The sequence below is a fragment of the Plutella xylostella genome, chromosome Z (assembly GCF_932276165.1).
Source record: "Plutella xylostella chromosome Z, ilPluXylo3.1, whole genome shotgun sequence".
NCBI classification, from domain to species: Eukaryota; Metazoa; Arthropoda; class Insecta; order Lepidoptera; family Plutellidae; genus Plutella; species Plutella xylostella.
In genome coordinates this window covers 6,962,588-6,982,869 of record NC_064012.1, presented here as the reverse complement: position 1 = coordinate 6,982,869, position 20,282 = coordinate 6,962,588, and the positions used below count along the sequence as shown (strand labels likewise).

The following is a 20,282-nucleotide window of genomic DNA, read 5'->3' as shown; positions in this document are numbered from 1 at the left end:
TTTACTACATACTTAATATATTATTTATTAAGATAAAATTAGGAGAAACAAGATTATACATACGTATAGACGAACATAAATTTGAGCAAACGAAACTTAGGTGTCCTAAAGAGTTTTAGACGAAACGAGCCTTATGCCACATAAGTCTTGGCAAAGTGATGGTTCGGCCAAAAAAGTTTAGACCATACGAGTTATGCGAAATGAGTTTTGGTCAATAAAGATTATGCCAGATGAGCGGAACCCCTTTACATATTACTAATACACTATAAAACAACGCGGGATAACACACAATACACAATGAAACAAACTTTAGTCATTTACACTATTATGAATCGCCTCAATCGCACTAAAAAAATTGTCTGCCTATGCTTAAACAAAGGATACTTTATTACTTATATTTATTTGTTTAAAATGTAGGTATAGAGATTTTAAAGTCGGCTAAAACTAAGTAACTGCTACAGGAACTATCTTAGAGATTTATAGATTTTTACTGTTTGTCGTTGACACGATGATAATAATAAGTAGGTTGTACGCCTACTGAACATTTTTTGTTTGTTTCAGGATCCCTTCACGGTAAGATTTCGGGCGGAATTGGAGTAAATATTTTCCTTTTTATTTTGCAAGTGGGCAGACTTTTTACTCAAAGGAAATCAAAAATGTTTTGTAAAAGTCATACCTACTCGTATTTAATTGTATAAAAAATACCTTATTGGCGAATATGTATATGATGTCATGATGATGGCAAAGCAATTAATTACCCATATGTTTTCTTTCTGGTAAATGCGGCAATGCTCCCGTCCTCTTCATGCTGAAACTACAGGGTGTAAGTATGCCTTTTTATAGTTTTTATTTTACTGTCGTCCTTTAGAATGATATCGTTACCCATAACTGAATGTTATGTTATGTTATGTAACTACCTATTATGAGTATTATTTTGTTGAAGAGACTATCTTGTTGGTACACACATTCACTAACAAACTGCTCTTAAACCGGAGCAGTATACAAATTCCCACATGTATGTACAGAATTTACATCCCATCAATAATATCCATCTTCTAAACTACAACTAATGTAACCGTGACGTGAGTACCAGAACTACTTAACCCACACATAGGTACAAGATACAATAATTAGACGTCTTCGGTTCATCAGTCGGTGAACCTAATTGACGAACATGCAAACGCCATCAATACTGCCGTGGCCCGGATGTGAACTCCGGACGACATGTATAGTACATTGGTAGTTTGGTGCTAGACCTACCACGTTCCGGTACATTAAAAACGGCTGGACAATGGTTTTTACTTGTCCCCGGCCGTTTCCAAAGAATAGGACATGTGTAGCTGATTCTTTTTAAACCTGTTCAAAATACTTTAATTAGCATACGTTTTAGATGGAACATCCCTTTTTAAAAAACATGGAAGTATATTCTTCTCTATATTTACCTATGTTGAAAACTTTTTAATAGGTATTCTTCAGAGCTTTTACCATTTTATTATTCGTATTTAGTAGATTCAGCCCATAATATACGTAGGCCGCTCTGCCCTCTACAGATTACAGAGAGTGTAATTCTATCTTCCTTATCCTTTTTATACATCCATAGTTAAATTGTTTTAGTCACTTGTTCAAGAGCGACTCGAGATTTATTTGGGGGAATTTAAAAGCCTTGCTCTGCGCAAGGACCAAGTAAGCCCTTCACGATATTTATTAGCTCATCCAGCGATAAATTAGTTAATTCCATGTCCGGCTGACCCCAAAATGTTTCCTGGATAAGATGTTTTAAATAAGGCCTTTGAGGTTGAATCTTTGCTTTGTCTTATTTGACTAAAAAAGTGGGCGAATGAATGAAACACCCGAGATTATTGGGTGGAACCGGAATATAACTTTTAACGAGCTTTATTTAGAAATTGTCCTCTTACATTTTTATACTTTTTCTTGTTTTGTTTTTATTAAAATACACCGGATTACGAAATTAGACACGGCTAGTAGGTGTTAGGCGATTATACAGACCATCTCATATTTATGCCACATGAAGGGTGACAATCTAACCCACAAGCTAGTAATTGGAGTGCATTCGCTTCAGATATTTGTAATGTTATGTTAAGTGCTTGCAAAATCTTTTTCATTAATTAATTATTAACAAAAGTTATTTTCTTTTCCATATTATCTTCTCTGACTGGATCATATGCAGTATGTAAGTATACCTTTTTTTTCTTTTATGTTTAATGACGGAATTGTCGGATTGAATCTAAACATAAAATGCTACGATCAATCATTAGTCCTACATTTCCTCTTCGCAAAAAGATTCCCAAAAGCCCAGCTACACGAAACCATTTACCCAATTAATTAACAGGTCATATTCACCCTTTCACAGGGAAAAAGTGTCAAATTTCCATAAAAACCCATATAAGAACAAAAAGTAAATGTATCGCACTCTAAACGGGGTGGAAACAAAAGCTTGTTGCAGCCAATATATGATGTTACCGAAATACGCATCGGCAGGCAGATATGTGCCAAATCGTGGCAGCGGCGAATGCTCTCGCAAATTAACTAGGTTTCCCTGGAGGCCAATATTTCTCTGTGCGACGCCGCCCGCCGCCCGCCGCTAACTACCCCACTGAATCAGCACCGATCACGCCTACATCTTGTACACAAGTCGATTGCTACGATGCACCACCGCTCTGCCTCCAACCCTCCGATACCGCGTATATTCTGCTGACTGAAATCCAACCCCCTCTCCCCACCAACCCAACCCCCTCTACACTTATCCACCAAAAACATCCTTCCAATTCCAAAACAAATTAATGCTCATTATAAAAGCAACCGAAAACTATTATCTCGACCCTCAAGTAGTGATTTTATTATGTAGTCTTTATCTAAGCATAACCTCTTACATAATTATTCTATGCTTACCATAAGATTTTATAAAATAAAATGAACAACCTTGATAGCAACCTAATTCCTATAACTATGCTAATAACACCTACCTACATCAAAATATAATGTTTAATACGGATGCAAATCATCCTAATACGTTCCGATTATAAAGAGCTATAATTTCGACATTATATTGTCCATCAAAATGTTTAACATAAAAATAAAAGGCAATCAAGTAATTTGTTTCTCAACCTAGTAAACTAATTTTGTAGCGGAATCGTGTTCTGGGCTTAGATTTTGAATATTTTAGTCCTAATGTCCCGATCGCAGAAATGCTGTTTAGGCCATTATTATAATTCGTCAATGACTTGCCGAGCTCATGTTACCTGCGCTATGATTGTGATTCAGTTATGTTAACTAGTGGGAAGATGTATCATTGAATTAGAATAAGGAAATTAAATTTAAATTTTCTTTGAAAACCAAATAAAAATCAATAAAAGGATTGGATGCAGAAAGATGGCATTATGAAAGATGGCGTAGATGCGTTCGAGCGTTCCTTGGAAGATGTCTACATCTACATCCAGCATTGCATGACGCAGGATAGGATTCACATGGATATGTTTAGTACCACATGTAAAATATATTTTATATTTTAGACCGCGATGCACTGGGCCTGCAAACGAGGCCACGAAGACCTGGTAAAGCTGCTTGCGGGTGCTGTAAGGAACATCGTCAATGCGAGATCGGTAAGCTAATTCAGCTATAAATTCACCTGTTTTACACTCGGATTATCATTTGAGAAGATCAAGTTAAGCAAAACTTAAGTATTAAATGAAACGCTGTAATTGCCTGACTTGTCGTTGAGCACGACTTACCCTGTATTTGCACTTTGAAATGCTAAAAAAGGCAGAAAATATAGTGTTACGGAAATGTGTTCGTAGAAAAATGAAGCAAAAGTAGGTGTCTCAAACTTTCTTCTTAGCGTAAATAGAGAAGGAAAAACGAATTATTAAAAATGTCATAACTTTAAAAAGCTAAAGGTAAACAAACCAAAGAACTTTATAATTGTACACTGCATATTTTTTATTATTGTAACAATGAATTAACTTAATAAATAGATCTATGTATGTGTATAAGTTGCAGCTAGGGAAGTCTTTTCCGTTGAACCAAGACAAGCTGATCGTGTTTGATCCAACATTGGGAACAAAACCGTCACATCCAGTGTTTTATTACCCTTCAGACCCGCCATTACTTCACAGAACAGACCATTAACATTGGCGGACCCATCTTAAAACTGTAAAGTCTACGCTTCATTTCATTGCGATCAAATTGGGGCACTTTTAGGGTGTCGCTTTTCTAAACACGGCGCCTAAACTGTGATTTTACTTCTTTGTCTTAGTATTTACACTGGCTGGCATTCACAGATACGCAATGTTAGATAATTAAGCTTGTTCGAACATACTAAACTCTACAAATGGACATTAGGAGAGTCCATAATGCTATTATTCACTGCGACAAGGTTCTCTGCGTCAGTCGTCCATGTCGGCTGTAGAACCAAAAGCCGGTCTAGTCTGCTCGCCGCCGCCGCCTCAGAGCTTTGTGATTATACAAACACCTCGCTACACGAACGCAGCCTTCTTAATCCAAATTATCTCCGAGTCCTCTATAAAATTATAGCCACTTATGTTTTTTGCCCGATAAAGTAAAAAGTAGCAAAGTAGTGTATAAATGATGCACGTTTAAAGTTTTAAAGGAAACAGCGGCCGAGGAAAGCAATTTTCGACCCTATTTGGCATTGATGCTATTTTTCACACAAATAGATAACATTTAAAAGATTACTGTCGTACTTACCGATATACCGTAGACTGTAGGGAAAATCTTTTACTGAAGGCCGTATCTGTATTTTTACAGGGTGTTTGCAAACTACCTATAGTTCCTAGGTATAGTTCCTATAGTTATAGGTACCTATAGTTAGCAAAAAAGATTATTCAGATCGACAGGTACTCATTGTACTACTTGTATCTAAGTAATGCTTTAGAAAATTAGTAAAAAAATACTTTTGCTGTACTAAAATGGCATTAACGAAGTTTATTTGGAGAAGTATATTTTTCTTTGTGTATTATCTTATTTTAGCAGTTTCTGTCTACAATACTTAGCTCTTTTTAACACTAGAGACTGGAAAAGTTAGTCGAGAACGAACGAGGGAAACTACCTTAAATATTCTAGTTAGTTCATTTTACTGACGGAATGTCCAGTGTCCAACTTATATTTCCACCCTGTATATGGGTACCTGTATAATCAAAGCATTCTTAAATCAATTGTTTGTCGTTGACTGCCTAGGGTGCGGTGTACGTACAGTCATTAAATAAGATGCTCTTTTCGAGCATCCCGAAGAATTAGTTCAAATAAATATTTATTTGTTTACTTAAATATTAAGAATTCACGTAAAATTTGAATTACTTATTTGTATCTCTTTCATGTGCCGAATTGGTGTTGCAGAACGGGGTAAGTTCTAAATGATATATTTCTAATACTTATTTGATTAATAGCTAGGTACCCTACTTGGCAGATAGGTACTTTTTAAACTGATAATTATGTAATAATTTCAGGGATACACGCCTCTGCATCTAGCGATGCAGTACCGACACGAGAATATTTACAAGTTATTAGTCGATGTATATGGTAAGTTTATTAAGTCTTATTTTCTTTTTCTAAAGTTATAATTTTTATCTATCACTCAAAATTCAAAGTAATGATTACACAAAAACTTTTGGGTTTTGGACATAGCTCTAGAAGTTCTTCCCATGAAAATAAGTCCTCACCACTTCCTCCTCCTCACCGAAAAAAATTCCTTTCTTCCTTGTGCCGAACACTCTGTATATAGGTATGAAATGCTGTAAGGTCTTAATTTTTTATAGACCGTTCTGTTCCTCGGGTTTACTGCGCCATCTGTATTTTACTGCTTGAACTTTCATGCACCATGGCTCCGATCCTACTTTATGGTACAAATGGCGGGACCCTGCCCCTTTTCATATACAGAATACTTTACTCAGCGTCCATTGTTCCAAATGTTAAATTGTTATACTAGATGGCGCTGAACTGTTGAAATACTGTGTGACACAAAATATACCTCCTAATAATTAAATTAATTATTAATAGTGGAATCCTTTGATAAACAATTTATGAAAAAGATGACGGTCAAAGAAAATTATAACAGCTCACTTTCTAAGTGAGCGATTATTTTGAATTAGTTCGTTTAGAAGATTTGTTACAATATCCATTGGCACAATGGTTGTCATTAGGTTGAACTTAAAGAGTTGTCATTAGGTTGAACTTTTAAAACTTGTCATTAGGTTGAACTTATGTTTGACAGTAAACAAAATGCGGTAAATTTTTTGCTTTGTTTTTGGAACCAAAGGGGGAATCATATGATATTTTTTTTCAGATGCGGATCCGAACATGCTAGACTGGTCGGGGAAGAAAGCGAAACAGTATTTAAAACCGATGGACACCTCTTTATCGCCTGGTTCCTATAGAAGTAAGTTGCATACTTCTTTATGTTTTAGTGCTTTACGTATCAGGTTTGTATCCGTATTAATGAGTTCATCATTACATCATTAGTAGGTAATCATCATCAGCTAACAAAACTTTAATGCTGGACATAACCTGCAAAGGTTCATTCACAGCGTTCATTCCTTGGCTGGGCCCTGTTGATACAGTCATTCTTCTGAAAGCCAATTATAAAAGGGTTTTTCGATTGACCTTATAGAAACATAAGATGTAGGTACTTAATTACTTAAGTACCTACAAATATTTCGAATAAATTAAATTTGAATTAAAAAAAAATCATGTTCATGACCATGACATTCATGGAGTGTCAGTACAAAAGAAAAGTATTCAAAAATAACACCATACTTCTACCAATGAGCTCTCATTTTGAATTATACAGCTACCACTATGGTTTTCCTTTGCAGTCGTCAAATATGTATACTGTATTTATTCTTATTTGGCGAAAAAGGTAAACAATCTTTGTGTCTTTTTAATTAAAATACCTTTAAACAAATAAACTACGGCCAAAATAAATGGTTTAATTACAAAATCAAACATTTTTGCTTGTAAGTATTTCATTTGTCATTATGTTTTATTTTATAACTAAGTTTTTAAATTAATTCAAAGAAAAAGACACTCCAAGATTGCTCAAAATCTACGAAAAGTAAGAAAAAATACATTATATGGGATTTCGAATGTCATAAAACCAATAATATAATGAACAGAGTTCGGTTAGAGGATTTGTGACTTTATTCATTGGCCAGTGGTTGTCATTAGATTGAACTTAAAACGGTTTAACAGTAAAGAAAATGCGGTCAGTTTTTTGTAGGTAACACTACTTACATCTAATTCGTATATCGTTAAAGTTATATTAAATATCATATTTTCAGAGCATGACGCTTACAATTTGCGTAAGACATACACGTCCCCACCCACCATACGGGTTTCTGCCAGCTCACATTCCATGAGCTCGCTGTCAAGTAAGATATTTGTACAATGTGATGTTGGTGAGAGGTTTCTGTACAAACACTTGGGTTAGCGTTGCAATGGGCACCTGTTTAATTACTAATAATTAAATTATATTTAAGGCTTCGACAAAAAAGAGCGTCAAACACTAACTTAGCAGTACGCAACGCAACGCTAGCGCTGGCGCTCTGTTTGACGGTATTTTACCATAGTAGTACAACAACAACACATCTTAGCGTCATAGCGTGGCGTCAAGTTAGTTTTGACGAAGCCTTTATAAGTGTGTGTGTTTTGTGAACACTGTTTTTATCCTTGTAATCGGCAACCTATATAGAAAAGATCCTAAATCAGAAGTAAGCTATGGATAGATATTATATAGATTGGATCTATCCTATTTAGGTGTCTTGTGTAAATAAATGTTTTAATATTTCTGGTTGCTGAATTTCCGTTGTGTTGTAGTGAACCTGTTGTAATTAGTTCTACTAATTATATTTATATGATATTTATTATACATATGTTACTGTAAAAGCCCGAACAACGGTAAATCCTAGGATTTACCAGTAAATCTTAGGATTTATCAACATGAGTTGGTAAATGTAAGGATTTGTGAAAATGGGTCATTTTTTTCGGGCTTTTACCATTAGAATTTGGTAAATGCTAGGTTTTACCACTGACACCTAGTAGTAGTTGGTTTTGGGAATAAAACAAAGATTAATTATTACCTATTCATTTATTTCAATCAAAAACTTAAATTATTATCTTTTAGAATTAATATTATTTTTTATGAACAGTCATTTTAAAACCTTTAAATCAACATAATTATTTTAACAATGTGTAATAATCATATATTTTTTCATTTTGTAATTATTATCTCTAAATTATTTCCTAAATAGTTAAAATTAAAACTATTAAAATGTCTTCTCAAAAACATAACAGAATCGATATTATATATTTTTTTTGTTAATTATTGGCATTTATTAGTAGGTAAATAACTTTATTTTCACTCATTCACTGAACGATAATTTAAACCCGGAAACCGGAAGTAAAATAATTTTCACGTATTATTATTGTTGACTTCGAGTAAAGTAGATTGCAATAGTAAATATTTCTTAAGTTCGGTTAGTTATAAGTTATCATCATCATCACGACTCATTACGTCCCCACTGCTGGGGCACGGGTCTCCTTCTAATGAAGGAAGGGTTTCGATCTAGTCCACCACGCTGGCCTAGTGCGGGTTGGTGGACCCCAACACAAGCAAGCTTGTGCTGAGCGAGTTGTCGGGTAAGTGGGCAACCCGACTATCAGACGTTTTCGAGCCGCCCGAAGGCCTCTGACTAGGCTTAACGACTGCTGCCGAAGCAGCAACCGGGACCCACGGCTTAACGTGCCGTCCGAAGCACGAAAGCATCCAGAAAAGAACCACTTGAAATCGGTCACCCATCCAATGGCTGACCATGCTGGTTGTTGCTAAACCTCAGTGATCAGTTACGATCACTGAAGCCTGCTCGACTACGGACGCTTTGTTCGACTACGGAGGTTATAAGTTATAACCTGGCTTTTTTAACATTTACCGTGCCTTAATGTAAATCCTAAGATTTACCAAGTGAATAGTGGTAAAAGTGCGAATCGCAAAATCTTTCGGGCTTTTACCATTAAGAGTTGGTAAATCTTAGGTTTTACGCGTAAATAAAAAAAAACACATATACTTACCCAATATACCGAAACTTAACGCACGTAAGAATTTGCGAAATAATTTATTACTAAGCACTCCTTTTTCACTTTGTAACACCAACCTTTACTTTTTTGTGTCTGTTGTAAATACACAGTCAATAAACATATGTTCCACGTTGTAATCAAAGTATTGTATTGTATTGTATTGTATTGTATTGTATTGTATTTATTCACAAAAGAAAAAAGGTAAGATACAGAGTACAACTTACAAATTATTTTACAATAAAATATGAATGACAATAGGCTGTAATCTTCATTGACATGTAGCTTCCAGCAACCGCGCTAGGTGGTAACCTGTGTTACAGCTGCTGGTGCCCCATATAACGGTTTCACAAAATTAAAAGGTAAGCCTTATAATATTTTGCCAATAAAAACGTTATACTTATAGTGCTCAGTGACATCCGTCTTAGGGTGGATTCGACCAAGCTCGAGTAACTTTTATTCAAGAGTAAACTACCAGTTACTCGGGAGTAAGCAGATTTTGCACCCTACCAAACCTGAAACCAAGATAAGTAGCTAATACGACGGATTGGGTGATTTGGACGAATCCACCCTTAGTATATTACTTACATTTATTCATTTTATTAGAAGTTAAGTTAAATATAATAAGTAAGCTTAGTTTATTGAGAGATGTATGTAGGCGTGTGTGTGTGTGTGTGTGTGCGTGCGTGCGTGTGTGTGTGCGTGTGCGTGTGTGTGTGTGTGTGTGTGTGTGTGCGTGTGTGCGTGTGTGTGTGTGTATTGTGATGTTATAGATCACTTGCTATTTTGTTGTATATAGTAGATTTTCTGTGTCTCCTTGCCCGATTTCCAAAAGGTACTTGGTAACAGTTCTTTTGCAGTCTAGGTGGTTCTGATTATAAATTTCTAATGTTTTATTTACTTTGTTATACACGTGAGCGCCCAAAAATGTTTTGAATCTTTGTGCAAACACAGTGTTACACCTTTTAACGTTAAAAACGAGATCTTTCCGCCGCTTCTCTTTCAGATTAAAGACGTCAGTTTGTTTTTTATGTTGGCTCATAATAATACTCAGAACATACAGTTTTCTAACACTGAGGACTTGGACCTTATTGTAGAGCTGTGAAGTAGGGTGCAGCACTGGCAGGAAGTGCGCCACCTTGAGCAGAGCTCGCTGGGCGCGCTCGAGTCGCATCAGGTTAGTTTGGGCCGCTCCACCCCATACTTCAATGCAGTAAGTCAGTATTGACTGGCATAAAGACAAATATACTAGCCTAATGTGATTAGGTTCTGCGATATTTCGTAGTTTTTTAAAAATAACCATTAGCTTTCGAGTACGATTTGACAATGCCGCTATGTGATCTCGGAAATTTAGTTTATTATCTATTATCACACCGAGATATTTAATAGATTTAACTCTTTCTAGGTTAATGCATTCAGGTGAAGGGTGATTTTGGCAAGAGCTAGAGAGCACGGTTATGTTGTAATCATTGATTGGGGGCTGCGATCTCTCTGTGATAGAGAAAGTTATATATTTTGTTTTTTCTTCGTTTAGACTGAGAAGGTTGTTGCCTAGCCATTTTATAACCTTATCTACTCCACGTTGGGCATAATCAAACGCATCTCTCCAGTTGACACCTTTGAATAGAAGTGCTGTGTCATCAGCAAAAGAAACGACTTGTCCATTTGCAAGTTCCAAATCACACAGATCGTTTATATATGCCAAAAATAGTGTCGGAGCTAGTACACTGCCTTGGGGAGCACCATAATTTACTGGCAGAGAGTCGCTTACTGTATCAGAGACTTTGACAGATTGACTTCTGTTTTTGAGATAGTCGGACAGCAATTTCAGCGGTTGTCCTCGTATTCCAATGTTCTCTAGTTTTTTTAGCAGGATAGGTATCGATAAGGTATCGAAAGCTTTACGGAGGTCCAGGAATACAGCAATACATTTTTCACCACTGTCCAGACTTGCCACCAAAGAATCGGTCATTTTTGAAACGGCGTCAGCGGTGGATCTGCCGCTTCGGAAGCCATATTGGTTTTCTGATAGAATTTGGAATGACTCTAGGTATTTAGTTAGTTGCTTATTTATTACACGCTCTAGAATTTTGGATAAGGTAGGCAATATTGAGATTGGTCTGTAGTTATTTATGTTATGTTGGTCCCCAGATTTATGTATAGGTGTTATTATAGATTTTTTGAACGCGTTCGGAAATTCCCCTGATTTTATTGACAAATTGCAAATATGCGTTAACAATGCAGCAAGGGTGTGAATGTTTTGTTTTAGTATTTTTGCGGAGATTAGATCCCAGCCACAAGAATTAGTATTTTTTAAACATTTAATAATCGTTATTATTTCTGTAATGTCTGTCTCTAATAATACAAATGAGTGTTTTGTTTGTTTTGAAACTTTTGTTGCTGAAGGCGTGTCTTTATCTCTCTTACGCTTGTCTATGACTTGAGCTGCAAGTTTTTCACCCACCTGTGCGAAATATTTATTAGCATTATTTACTGCAATTTTAGGAGTAGTTGTTGAGTGTAACAGATTCTGGGGTGAGGTTTTACGTTTTTTATACTGAGTTATATTATTAATTATCTCCCAGGTTTGTTTTATATTGGTTTTGCTTGCTTTATCAAGTTCGGAACGTTCAAAATGCCTTTTAAGTTTTTTTAAGAGGTTGTTACAAAAGTTGCGATATCGACGGTAAGTTGTTGCTAAGGTCAAGTTATTTGGGTTCGTTTTAAGCTGCTTGTGCATACGATCGCGGTTTTTCATGCACTTTAAGAGACCAGGGGTGACCCATGGTTTCAATGTGACGCGTCTTTTAGGTATATTTATTGTTTTAGAATTTTTTTGTATGATGCTCATGATTATGGATGTAAGTAGGTCTGTAGCCGCATTGCAGTCAACACATTTAAATATAAGCTGAAAATCAGTTTTTTTTATATCTTCAGTGACACCTTCGAGATTAACCTTAGTGATGGATAAGTTTTGAGTTGTGTGTTGCTTTAAATCTAGTGATAGTAGTGCAGGTTCGTGGTCTGTTAAGCTGTGATTAATAACTAAGGTAGTTGACTGGTAGACTGTTTTCAGCATGATGTGATCGAGACACGATTTCTTACGGGTGGGAAATGTGTGAGCTGGTAGTAATCCATGATATGCTAGAAGATCCAGATAAGATTGAGCATTTGTATCGGCTGAAGTTTGTTCTATGTTAATATTTATATCTCCAATTAAAACAATGTTTTTATACATACTAAGGTTTTGTAGGGTGTTATTTAGGGATTCAATGAATATATCTGTTTTTTTATAGGAAGGTGACCGATAAATAGACAGGATAGCAGTTTCATTATTGAGTATTGTAATGAGGCAATTACCATTTGAAAAGATGGGTTCATAGCTTGTTGAAATTAGGTCATCCTTTATGTACACGACGATCCCTTCATTTTTGTTATTATTATTGTTTGTTGCTATCTGGTTGTAACCCTCAATATTTGGTATTATTTGATTAGATGGGCAATTTAGCCAGCATTCTGTCAGCACGATAACATCTATGTTGACTTTTAGGCTGTTTAAAAATATGGCAAAACCATCAATATTGCATGAAATACTACGAATGTTTTGTGTAATTACGTTAACATGTTTATTATTACTAAGATATGTTTTACAGTCCTCCGGACTGCATTTAAACGGTTTAGATACCGCGAAGTTGTCAATTTCGGTAATTATTTTACTAAGGTTGTGCTCCATTATATTTTAGAAAAAAAAAAAAGTAAAAGAAATAAGTATATGCGTACATGGTATAATTTGGTAGGTATATGTATAAGTATGATAAAGTAGCAAGTAGGTACATTTCGTTGCTAATGGGGTGTATAGAGGGCAATCCAGCAAGTGACTATGCTTTATTAAACATTTACTAAGGTATGAGTTTGAGTGGTGTGTGAGATTTGTGTAGTAGTGTGACCTTATTATTAAATTATAAAGTACATGCCTTATAATAACTAAGGTAAAAAGAACAGAATAATCAAGATTGTATAAATTATTTTCCAGGGGTTTTTGAAGACAACTGTTGGAGGTGATGTTCGTCTTTAACAACAATATGTGGACCATCTTTATGTCTACGTAGGAGGACTCGTCCATTGGAGATCCAGCAGAATGCATAGTTTTCAGATTTAGCGAGCGTTCGGGCGAGAAAGTACAGTCTCTTTGAGGTATTTGTCAGCAGTTCGGTGGCGTAAATTGGTATTTTCGGCGAGTCTAGTCCCAGGTGTGAGGAATTCATCTTATCCTTGTTATTTGCTTTGTTGAACTCTTTTATTCCATTTAGAATCCGGCTTTTGATTAACGTGTTGGAGAACTCTACTACTAGAGCAGAAACTGGGCTTTCTCTTTTTGATGGTTGACGTGACACGTCTCGGATGTCGTGTGGCTGGAGAGTTACATTTATGCTTTGGGACAGTGTTTTTACGAGGCAGAACAAATTTTCTTTTGTTTCCTGTGGGCGCTTGGGAACGTTTCGTAATTCGATTGACGTTTTTATAATATTTCTGTCCAGGTTTTCAATCTTCTCTTCAATCATGTAGACATGGGTATTAATTTCTTTGCGCTGGGACTCAAGTCCTGAAATCTGGGTTTCGAGAGAAGTTAGTTGGGTAGACATTGAGTTCATTGCATTTTCAATGTCCTTATTGGTGTCTTTGATTGTAGAGAATTGTTTTTTCAGTTCCATCATGTGTTGTTCCAGGTTGTCCATCCTGGTGTTTTGGGCAGAAATTAACTCTTTGATCATGTCTTTAATGTCGCTCTTGAAGCCAGCCAGTTCGTCATATATGGCGTCACTGTCAACTTCACGGCGTCTCTTTACTCTTTGAGAAAGTTTTTTTTGGGTTTCGGGTGATAATCCCGTTGTGGTTTCCATACCTTTCGTGTTACGAATATCCTCGAGACTACGTGATTCGTTAATTGGAGCGTTATTAGCTCGAAGAAGGTTGTTGGGCGGTGTTCTTTGAGTTACATTTTGGGTGGACATGTTTAATTGCGCCTGTACAAGTTCAATGCGAAGTGTAGAATTTCCGCAATAGTGCGATTTCAGTTTATCAGGCGCTGGGCAGTAGGTGGTGCGTGGGGTAGGTGTGATAATGTTGGTTATTTATCACAGTCAACAATTATAGATCATTAAAATTGGATAAAGACTCACGAATCCCGCACTGTAGTAGTCACAAGTAATACACAACGATAATGTTCCTTTAATGCACCGCTAGTGGTAGTTATAATAAGCAGAGTATTGGGTTTTAGATAACTTTAAAAATTTTTATCAACGGAGCACAAGTAAACACGTCTTTACCGCTTGACGGCGCGCGGGGGGGGGGCATAGAACAACGCGGTGGTACCTAAAGTCTCTTCTTTAATTTCAGATACTAAATTGAGAATTTCAAAAAACAAGTGAAGTTGTTTGCACTTGTCAATTTAGTATCTGATATAAAAGAATAGCCTTCACATAACCATCTAAAAACTCCTATCCAACCCTTCTCCACCCCCCACTTAAGCACCACCATTTCACAACCCTTTCCCAATTTCCAGAAAAGGAAGGCTTCCTCCGCATAGGCTCGCTCAACGTCCGAGTGAAGAAGACCACAGAAGCGTTCAGCAACTTCCTGGGCGTGGGGGCCACCAGGGCCTCGGCCTACGTGCCAAAAGGCCGCGCCGACGACCGCCGCGTGTCTGAAGACCTCGACCACTTGCACAAGAGTTGGGGGTCTGCTGATAGTATAGCTGTGAGTTGTTGATTCCAAATTCACTTATGAAATGAAATGAAATGAAATCGTTTATTTTTTCAACGTAGAATATTAGAATTACTTGTCAAAAGTCATAATCTACCACCATTTCACAAAGGCCCCGTCATTAAGGAGGAAAGAAATGGATAAAGAAACTCCTTGAGCATCTTTTCAACTTACAATTATTAACAGTTATCCTTGACAAATACCAGTCGAGTTTTGTACAGTGAATCGAAGCGAACTCGAAACTAAGATAGTACCTACTGTATCTTATCCAGTCTGCATAACATATGAGTAACAATTTACACATTTCTAAGTTTTAAAAATATAATTAAATGTGGTAAATAAATATACTTTCTGACATGGTAAAGAGAAAAAGCCCAATGTTCATAACACCTGCCACTGCCCTCTATTTGTCATTTCATGTACCTACTATGTTCTTGTTTCAACAGAAGGATGACAAGCTGATGTTGCCGCCGCTTAGTACCAAAGTGCGGCGTCGCGGCGCTAGTGGGCGCAAGGGCCTGGCCGCGGCGCATAGCCGAAGCACGCCCTCCACTCCCGATCAAGTGAGTACTGCTCCAGTTACACTGTGACTCTCTACCGTGTTGCATAGCTGACAGTACTAATTTGAAACCATAGATGGCGTTGAATGCTTAATTAATAAAGTCTCCAGTTATAAGTCGGTACTTAGTCTTAGTGCCACCTTATTATGGTTTTTTGTTTTACATAAAAAATATTCTTTTTATTCTAAAAAAAATTGATAATTTATTATGACAGTTTCCGCTAAAGGCGCTACTATCTATGCGAGAAACATTCATGCAAACCATCACGACTCATACTAATCCTACTGGTTATATCAGTTTATTTTGTTTACTATTTTTACGGAGCCTAGACGATCAATTACGATATTGCGCAATATTGAAAATTGAGCGTCTAGGGTTAATATTGAAGATTGGGCAATCGTCATTTGGATTCAAAACGCCATGTAGGTCTAGGGTCCGCCTTAATCCTGCATTTAAGCTTCCGGCATAGGTACCAAATAACTTGAAAATTAATGAAATTCGTTAACCAGACTATATTTTTGTTACAGCCCCGTGCTCAAATGGGTGCTGGCGAGACCGGGGACTCTGACTCCGACTCGGCCGCCGGCTTCCATTCTGCCTGGCGCCAGCAACGGGCCTCTGACTGCCTGTAGACAAATTAATGATTCTACCCCTTATTCATACATGTACTTATCCGATTCTAATGCTATGTACTAGGATAATAATTTTTAGAATTGAGAAGAGGATTTTGAGATGAAAAACGGACGCTGACGTGTGTTTAACTTACGGCCCGTTCGCACATGGGGATTTGTTTTACTGGTACGTTTTTGACAGATACTTACTTATAAGAGCATGAAAAGAACACGATTTTTGTTTACATGACAAGGGAGATCTTATAATGTAGGTCCTAGATACATTCCAAAAGGTATTATCCAAATATCATTGAATTTCACTATGCAAGTGGTTAGTAAGTCAGCGCGAAACCCACAAATTTAAAATTTTTAAAGACATAACGATTTAAAATACCGTAATTGCGCCATGGCTAAAAATTTCCAGCAGACCATTTATGTAAGTTTTATGAATACGAGGGTACGGTGAATCTGATGTATTTATATAACCGTTAGTGACAAACTCAATATTGCTACGTACTTTGCAAGTAGGTATTTATATGACTGCAGCATATGGAAAAGGTTTACTTTAATTTTTTAGGAAAAATGATACTACAAGAATGAAAATTTACATTGCCAATTCAAATTCCTCTACGATAAAACAAATTAGATCGAAATTTAAAAAAGATTGGGCTGTGGGGAAAAATTTAAATCACATGTTTTATTTCTGTTCATAAAATATTATTAGGACGGTAGTTGGGACTGACTGTCTATATGTAGAATGTACTAACATTCTAACATAATACTATATACTCCAAAATACCCATCAGACCAGTGAAGGTAGGATCATTACTTCAAATATTATTTTATGTGAGTCATAAGGGCTAGAAATCCTAAATGCCTAAAAATATTTCCTTTTATACTAATTTTAGATTAAATATTTAAACATCTTTCAAGCCACAAAAGGATTTTGAATTTACTTAAATAATTAAATATTATATTGCATTTGATACCAAATGCCTTATAGCCATAACATGTTATAATTATATTTAGTACACTCACGGGAAATGAAAAGTTTCCACTGAGAAAAGCACCAAATTACTCCTAAATGATAAACGCTAGTTTAATGTCGTTTTCGTAACATTAAAATAAATTTAACAGAGCATCAAGATATTACCAACTAAAATAGGTAATATTTTGTTCAAATTTAAAATTAAGTGTTTGAAAAAAATTGGGATTGTTTGGTGTCGGCATTTTTCGAGTGGAACTTTTTCATTGCCCGTGAGTGTATTTGAATAAAATATACCTACTGAAGTATCACTTAAAGAAGCTCGGTGACTGCCATTTTTGTAGCCCTACAGAATATAGGCACCTACAGCTTCTTTATAATAGGGTCCTTGTGATTTTTATTTCTAGGTATTAACTTCATTGACAGAGATCTTAAACATCATTTATTTCGTAAAAAAAATTATAAGACATTGCTACAAGCCACTAAAATTCCGCTATAAAACAACTATTCATAAAAATACTGACAAAATCACTTACACTGTAACTGTAGGGTGTATAAAGTAATGTGATCGGTGCCTTAAATAAATGAACAATTAATTGACTATGTAGGTATACATATTCTAATAATATCAAACCAAACCTAAATACCATTCCATAAATGTCATAACTTTTTCGATATTAAAATTTAAGGGATGTATGAAAAATACTCTCATTTATTTTTCATACAACAGTATTTGTATATTATGTATGATTTATGTTTCAATATACATAAATTATAACTTTATTTTTATTAAATTTATAATATTATGCATTAAATAGGCCAGAAACAGATTAGTGTGGCGATGTTACATTGGAAGTGGAACTGCTATTGGTGTAAGAACTAATCATAATTCAAGACCTATCCTATATTCGAAAATATTTCTTAGAAAGCATTTTCTTACGTAAACTTTCATGTTATTTTAAGTAGACAAGACTATATGAAGTCATAAACTACCTATTGTTCAGTTAACAATGTGTAAAATTTTTAGATTCTAGAATTTATATTTTTTGTAAGTAATTAAACATATCAGTATTTTATATTAAAACTTTAAACCTACATGTAATGTACTTATTATTTTTTAAATTTATGAAGTTTTTTAATTATTGCTCGATTCATCAGTTATCACAATGAATTTAATTTAAGAAGAATGATCAAAGTTTTGTTACAAATTATTATTCACTTAAGTGGTTGTTATTTATTAAGCTTAAGTAACTGTTTTCACAAATCTTCGATGTGATATGCTTTTATTTTATCGTCATTCCATTTTATTTTTACTTATTAATAAAACTTGGTATTAAATAATGTTTTTCTGTCCATACTTACCTAATTAAAAATACAAAAGAAAGCTAACACTGAATAACTGAAACAAGAGCCATAACTTTACTCATTTTGTAGCCCCCGTTTGCGAAGTTCGTTAGCTAATTCGAATTTTATGAGTTTTTAGTATTTCGTTACCAAAATTCAAGAAACGAATACCTATGGGCGTACGCAAAAATCGCATCGCAAAATCGATGACTGATGACATACCTACGGATGGACATAGGGGCAAAAAAAACTGCGTCGCATCGCAAAAACCTGCGACAGTAATCAAGCATTTGCCCTGAAAAACTGTCAAAACAATCGCAGATATTTGCGATGTGACGTCGCAACGCAGTTTTGTGTACAAGCCCTATGTCCAATTGTCCATCCGTGTGATCAGTTTTAAAAACTTTCAGTGTCTTCCATGGTAGACTGGCTATCCACCGACCATCCTTCATAAGCTCAAGAGCAAAAATTGGCCTAGGTTTAGTCCCCTGAGGCATCAATGGAAAATGCACGTCCCCAAGGGCTCACACACAAACACGATACGACGCCGACGTCGCGTCACCAGTCTCGCATTGAAGACCTGCGAAAAGAAAGGAGACGTTTTTACTTTTTTACACACTACATTTTTATCACATCACATGAAATAATGCGAAATCCTTCCGCTTGTGACCAACATTGTCGTTCATAGCAATCAATTAGAAATTATATTCGATCGCCACGACACAGGTTCGCCTAGTGTGGGATCATTGGTAAACTATGTAAACTCTACCCTCTTTGTAACTTGCTCGTATTTGTCATTCATTTTATATATTTTTTCGATGTAGATTGTTATGGTAATAATTGCATGTTTGTGTATTAGTTTTAGGTTTTAATTCGTATATGAATCAATGAAATTGAAAAAATGAAAAAATACTTAGCGACGTCGCATTGTATTTATGTGTCCCGGCCCTTACAGTTCATGCTTGATATCGTAGTCACCCGAGTCAGTCACGGAATTGACCAGGAGGATCACTATAGAAATCTAAAAAACGAGGGACACGTTAGTTGCTAAACTTAGTTTTTCCTAAGCTTCGATTTCCATGTGCGAAGAAACTAATACTAAGCATTTAACAGAGCCAAAGGTGGTTTTCCAGCGGCGAGGCGAGACATCTGACAGAATTTACTCAAACTTAAGAAGGATATTGTTTAATACAGTAATCCAAAAGAAACAGATGTCTTGTAATGAAAACACTTTTCAGTGTATAACATACTCGCCCAAATATCAACGAGTAGTAGAGTACGAAAATTAAAGACACCCAACAAATTTTTGCTACGCCGTCCGTAGCATTCGTAGCGTCGCTACGCCGGGCGTAGCATGCTGAAAAGCGCCTACGCCGCGCCGTAGTAGTCGCCACGTCTATCATGCTTTGACCGTAAGCTTCGATGTGCCGTAAGTTCGTTTTTTTAATCAAAGGTAGTTTAATAAACAGGAAATTACATAAATAAATACGTTGAAATTAGTTCCTTGCTGTACATCAGCATAACTAGTTTCCAAACTACAAACTGTAAAATCTTTCAAAATCGATAATCCTATTTCGTGAGACCTATTGAAGTTAAATCTCATACGTTATCAGATAACAAATCAATAAGACCACCCAAACAAGCAACGTTAATTAAAAACATCACATTACGAAAACATATTCGCGCGTCGCGGCAAACCTAAATATAATAAACGAAATTCCACCCACATGTCTGCGAAACCATTCATTCAGAAACAGCTCCCAAATTAAATTGACAGAAGACAGACGAGTAGATACTTAACTCCAAAACAAGGGGAGGGTTTGACGCGTCATAATGTGAAGTGGCGCCGCGACGGCCTCCGCGGTGCCTCGGGTGGGCTCGACCGCGGAAGAGCCTCCGGCCGAGAGTCAGACGCCG

General features: G+C 36.0%; 2 protein-coding genes across 5 annotated transcripts in view; one reads left to right on the top strand and one right to left on the bottom strand.

Moving 5' to 3' along the window:
• LOC105397214 (E3 ubiquitin-protein ligase mind-bomb-like) overlaps positions 1 to 16,259 on the top strand; it is a 48,695-nt gene extending 32,436 nt beyond the window's left edge. The window contains exons 1-10 of one of the 4 annotated variants that reach the window (XM_038122017.2): positions 588 to 823; positions 2,189 to 2,191; positions 3,531 to 3,620; positions 5,374 to 5,379; positions 5,484 to 5,556; positions 6,320 to 6,412; positions 7,314 to 7,403; positions 14,666 to 14,859; positions 15,312 to 15,428; positions 15,953 to 16,259. In XM_038122017.2, the coding sequence (XP_037977945.2) occupies positions 806 to 823; positions 2,189 to 2,191; positions 3,531 to 3,620; positions 5,374 to 5,379; positions 5,484 to 5,556; positions 6,320 to 6,412; positions 7,314 to 7,403; positions 14,666 to 14,859; positions 15,312 to 15,428; positions 15,953 to 16,057 (789 nt within the window). In that variant the 5' untranslated portion in view covers positions 588 to 805 and the 3' untranslated portion in view covers positions 16,058 to 16,259. The other 3 variants (XM_048632498.1, XM_038122018.2, XR_007268168.1) reach the window with 3 other exon arrangements.
• On the bottom strand, positions 12,473 to 14,451 carry LOC119693798. Its single transcript, XM_038118335.2, has 2 exons — positions 13,765 to 14,451; positions 12,473 to 13,674 (listed from the first exon to the last, which is right to left on the bottom strand). The coding sequence occupies exons 1-2, from the start codon at positions 14,112 to 14,114 to the stop codon at positions 13,125 to 13,127; spliced, it is 900 nt and encodes a 299-aa protein (XP_037974263.1). The 5' UTR covers positions 14,115 to 14,451; the 3' UTR covers positions 12,473 to 13,124.
• Positions 16,260 to 20,282: the final 4,023 nt, after the last annotated feature.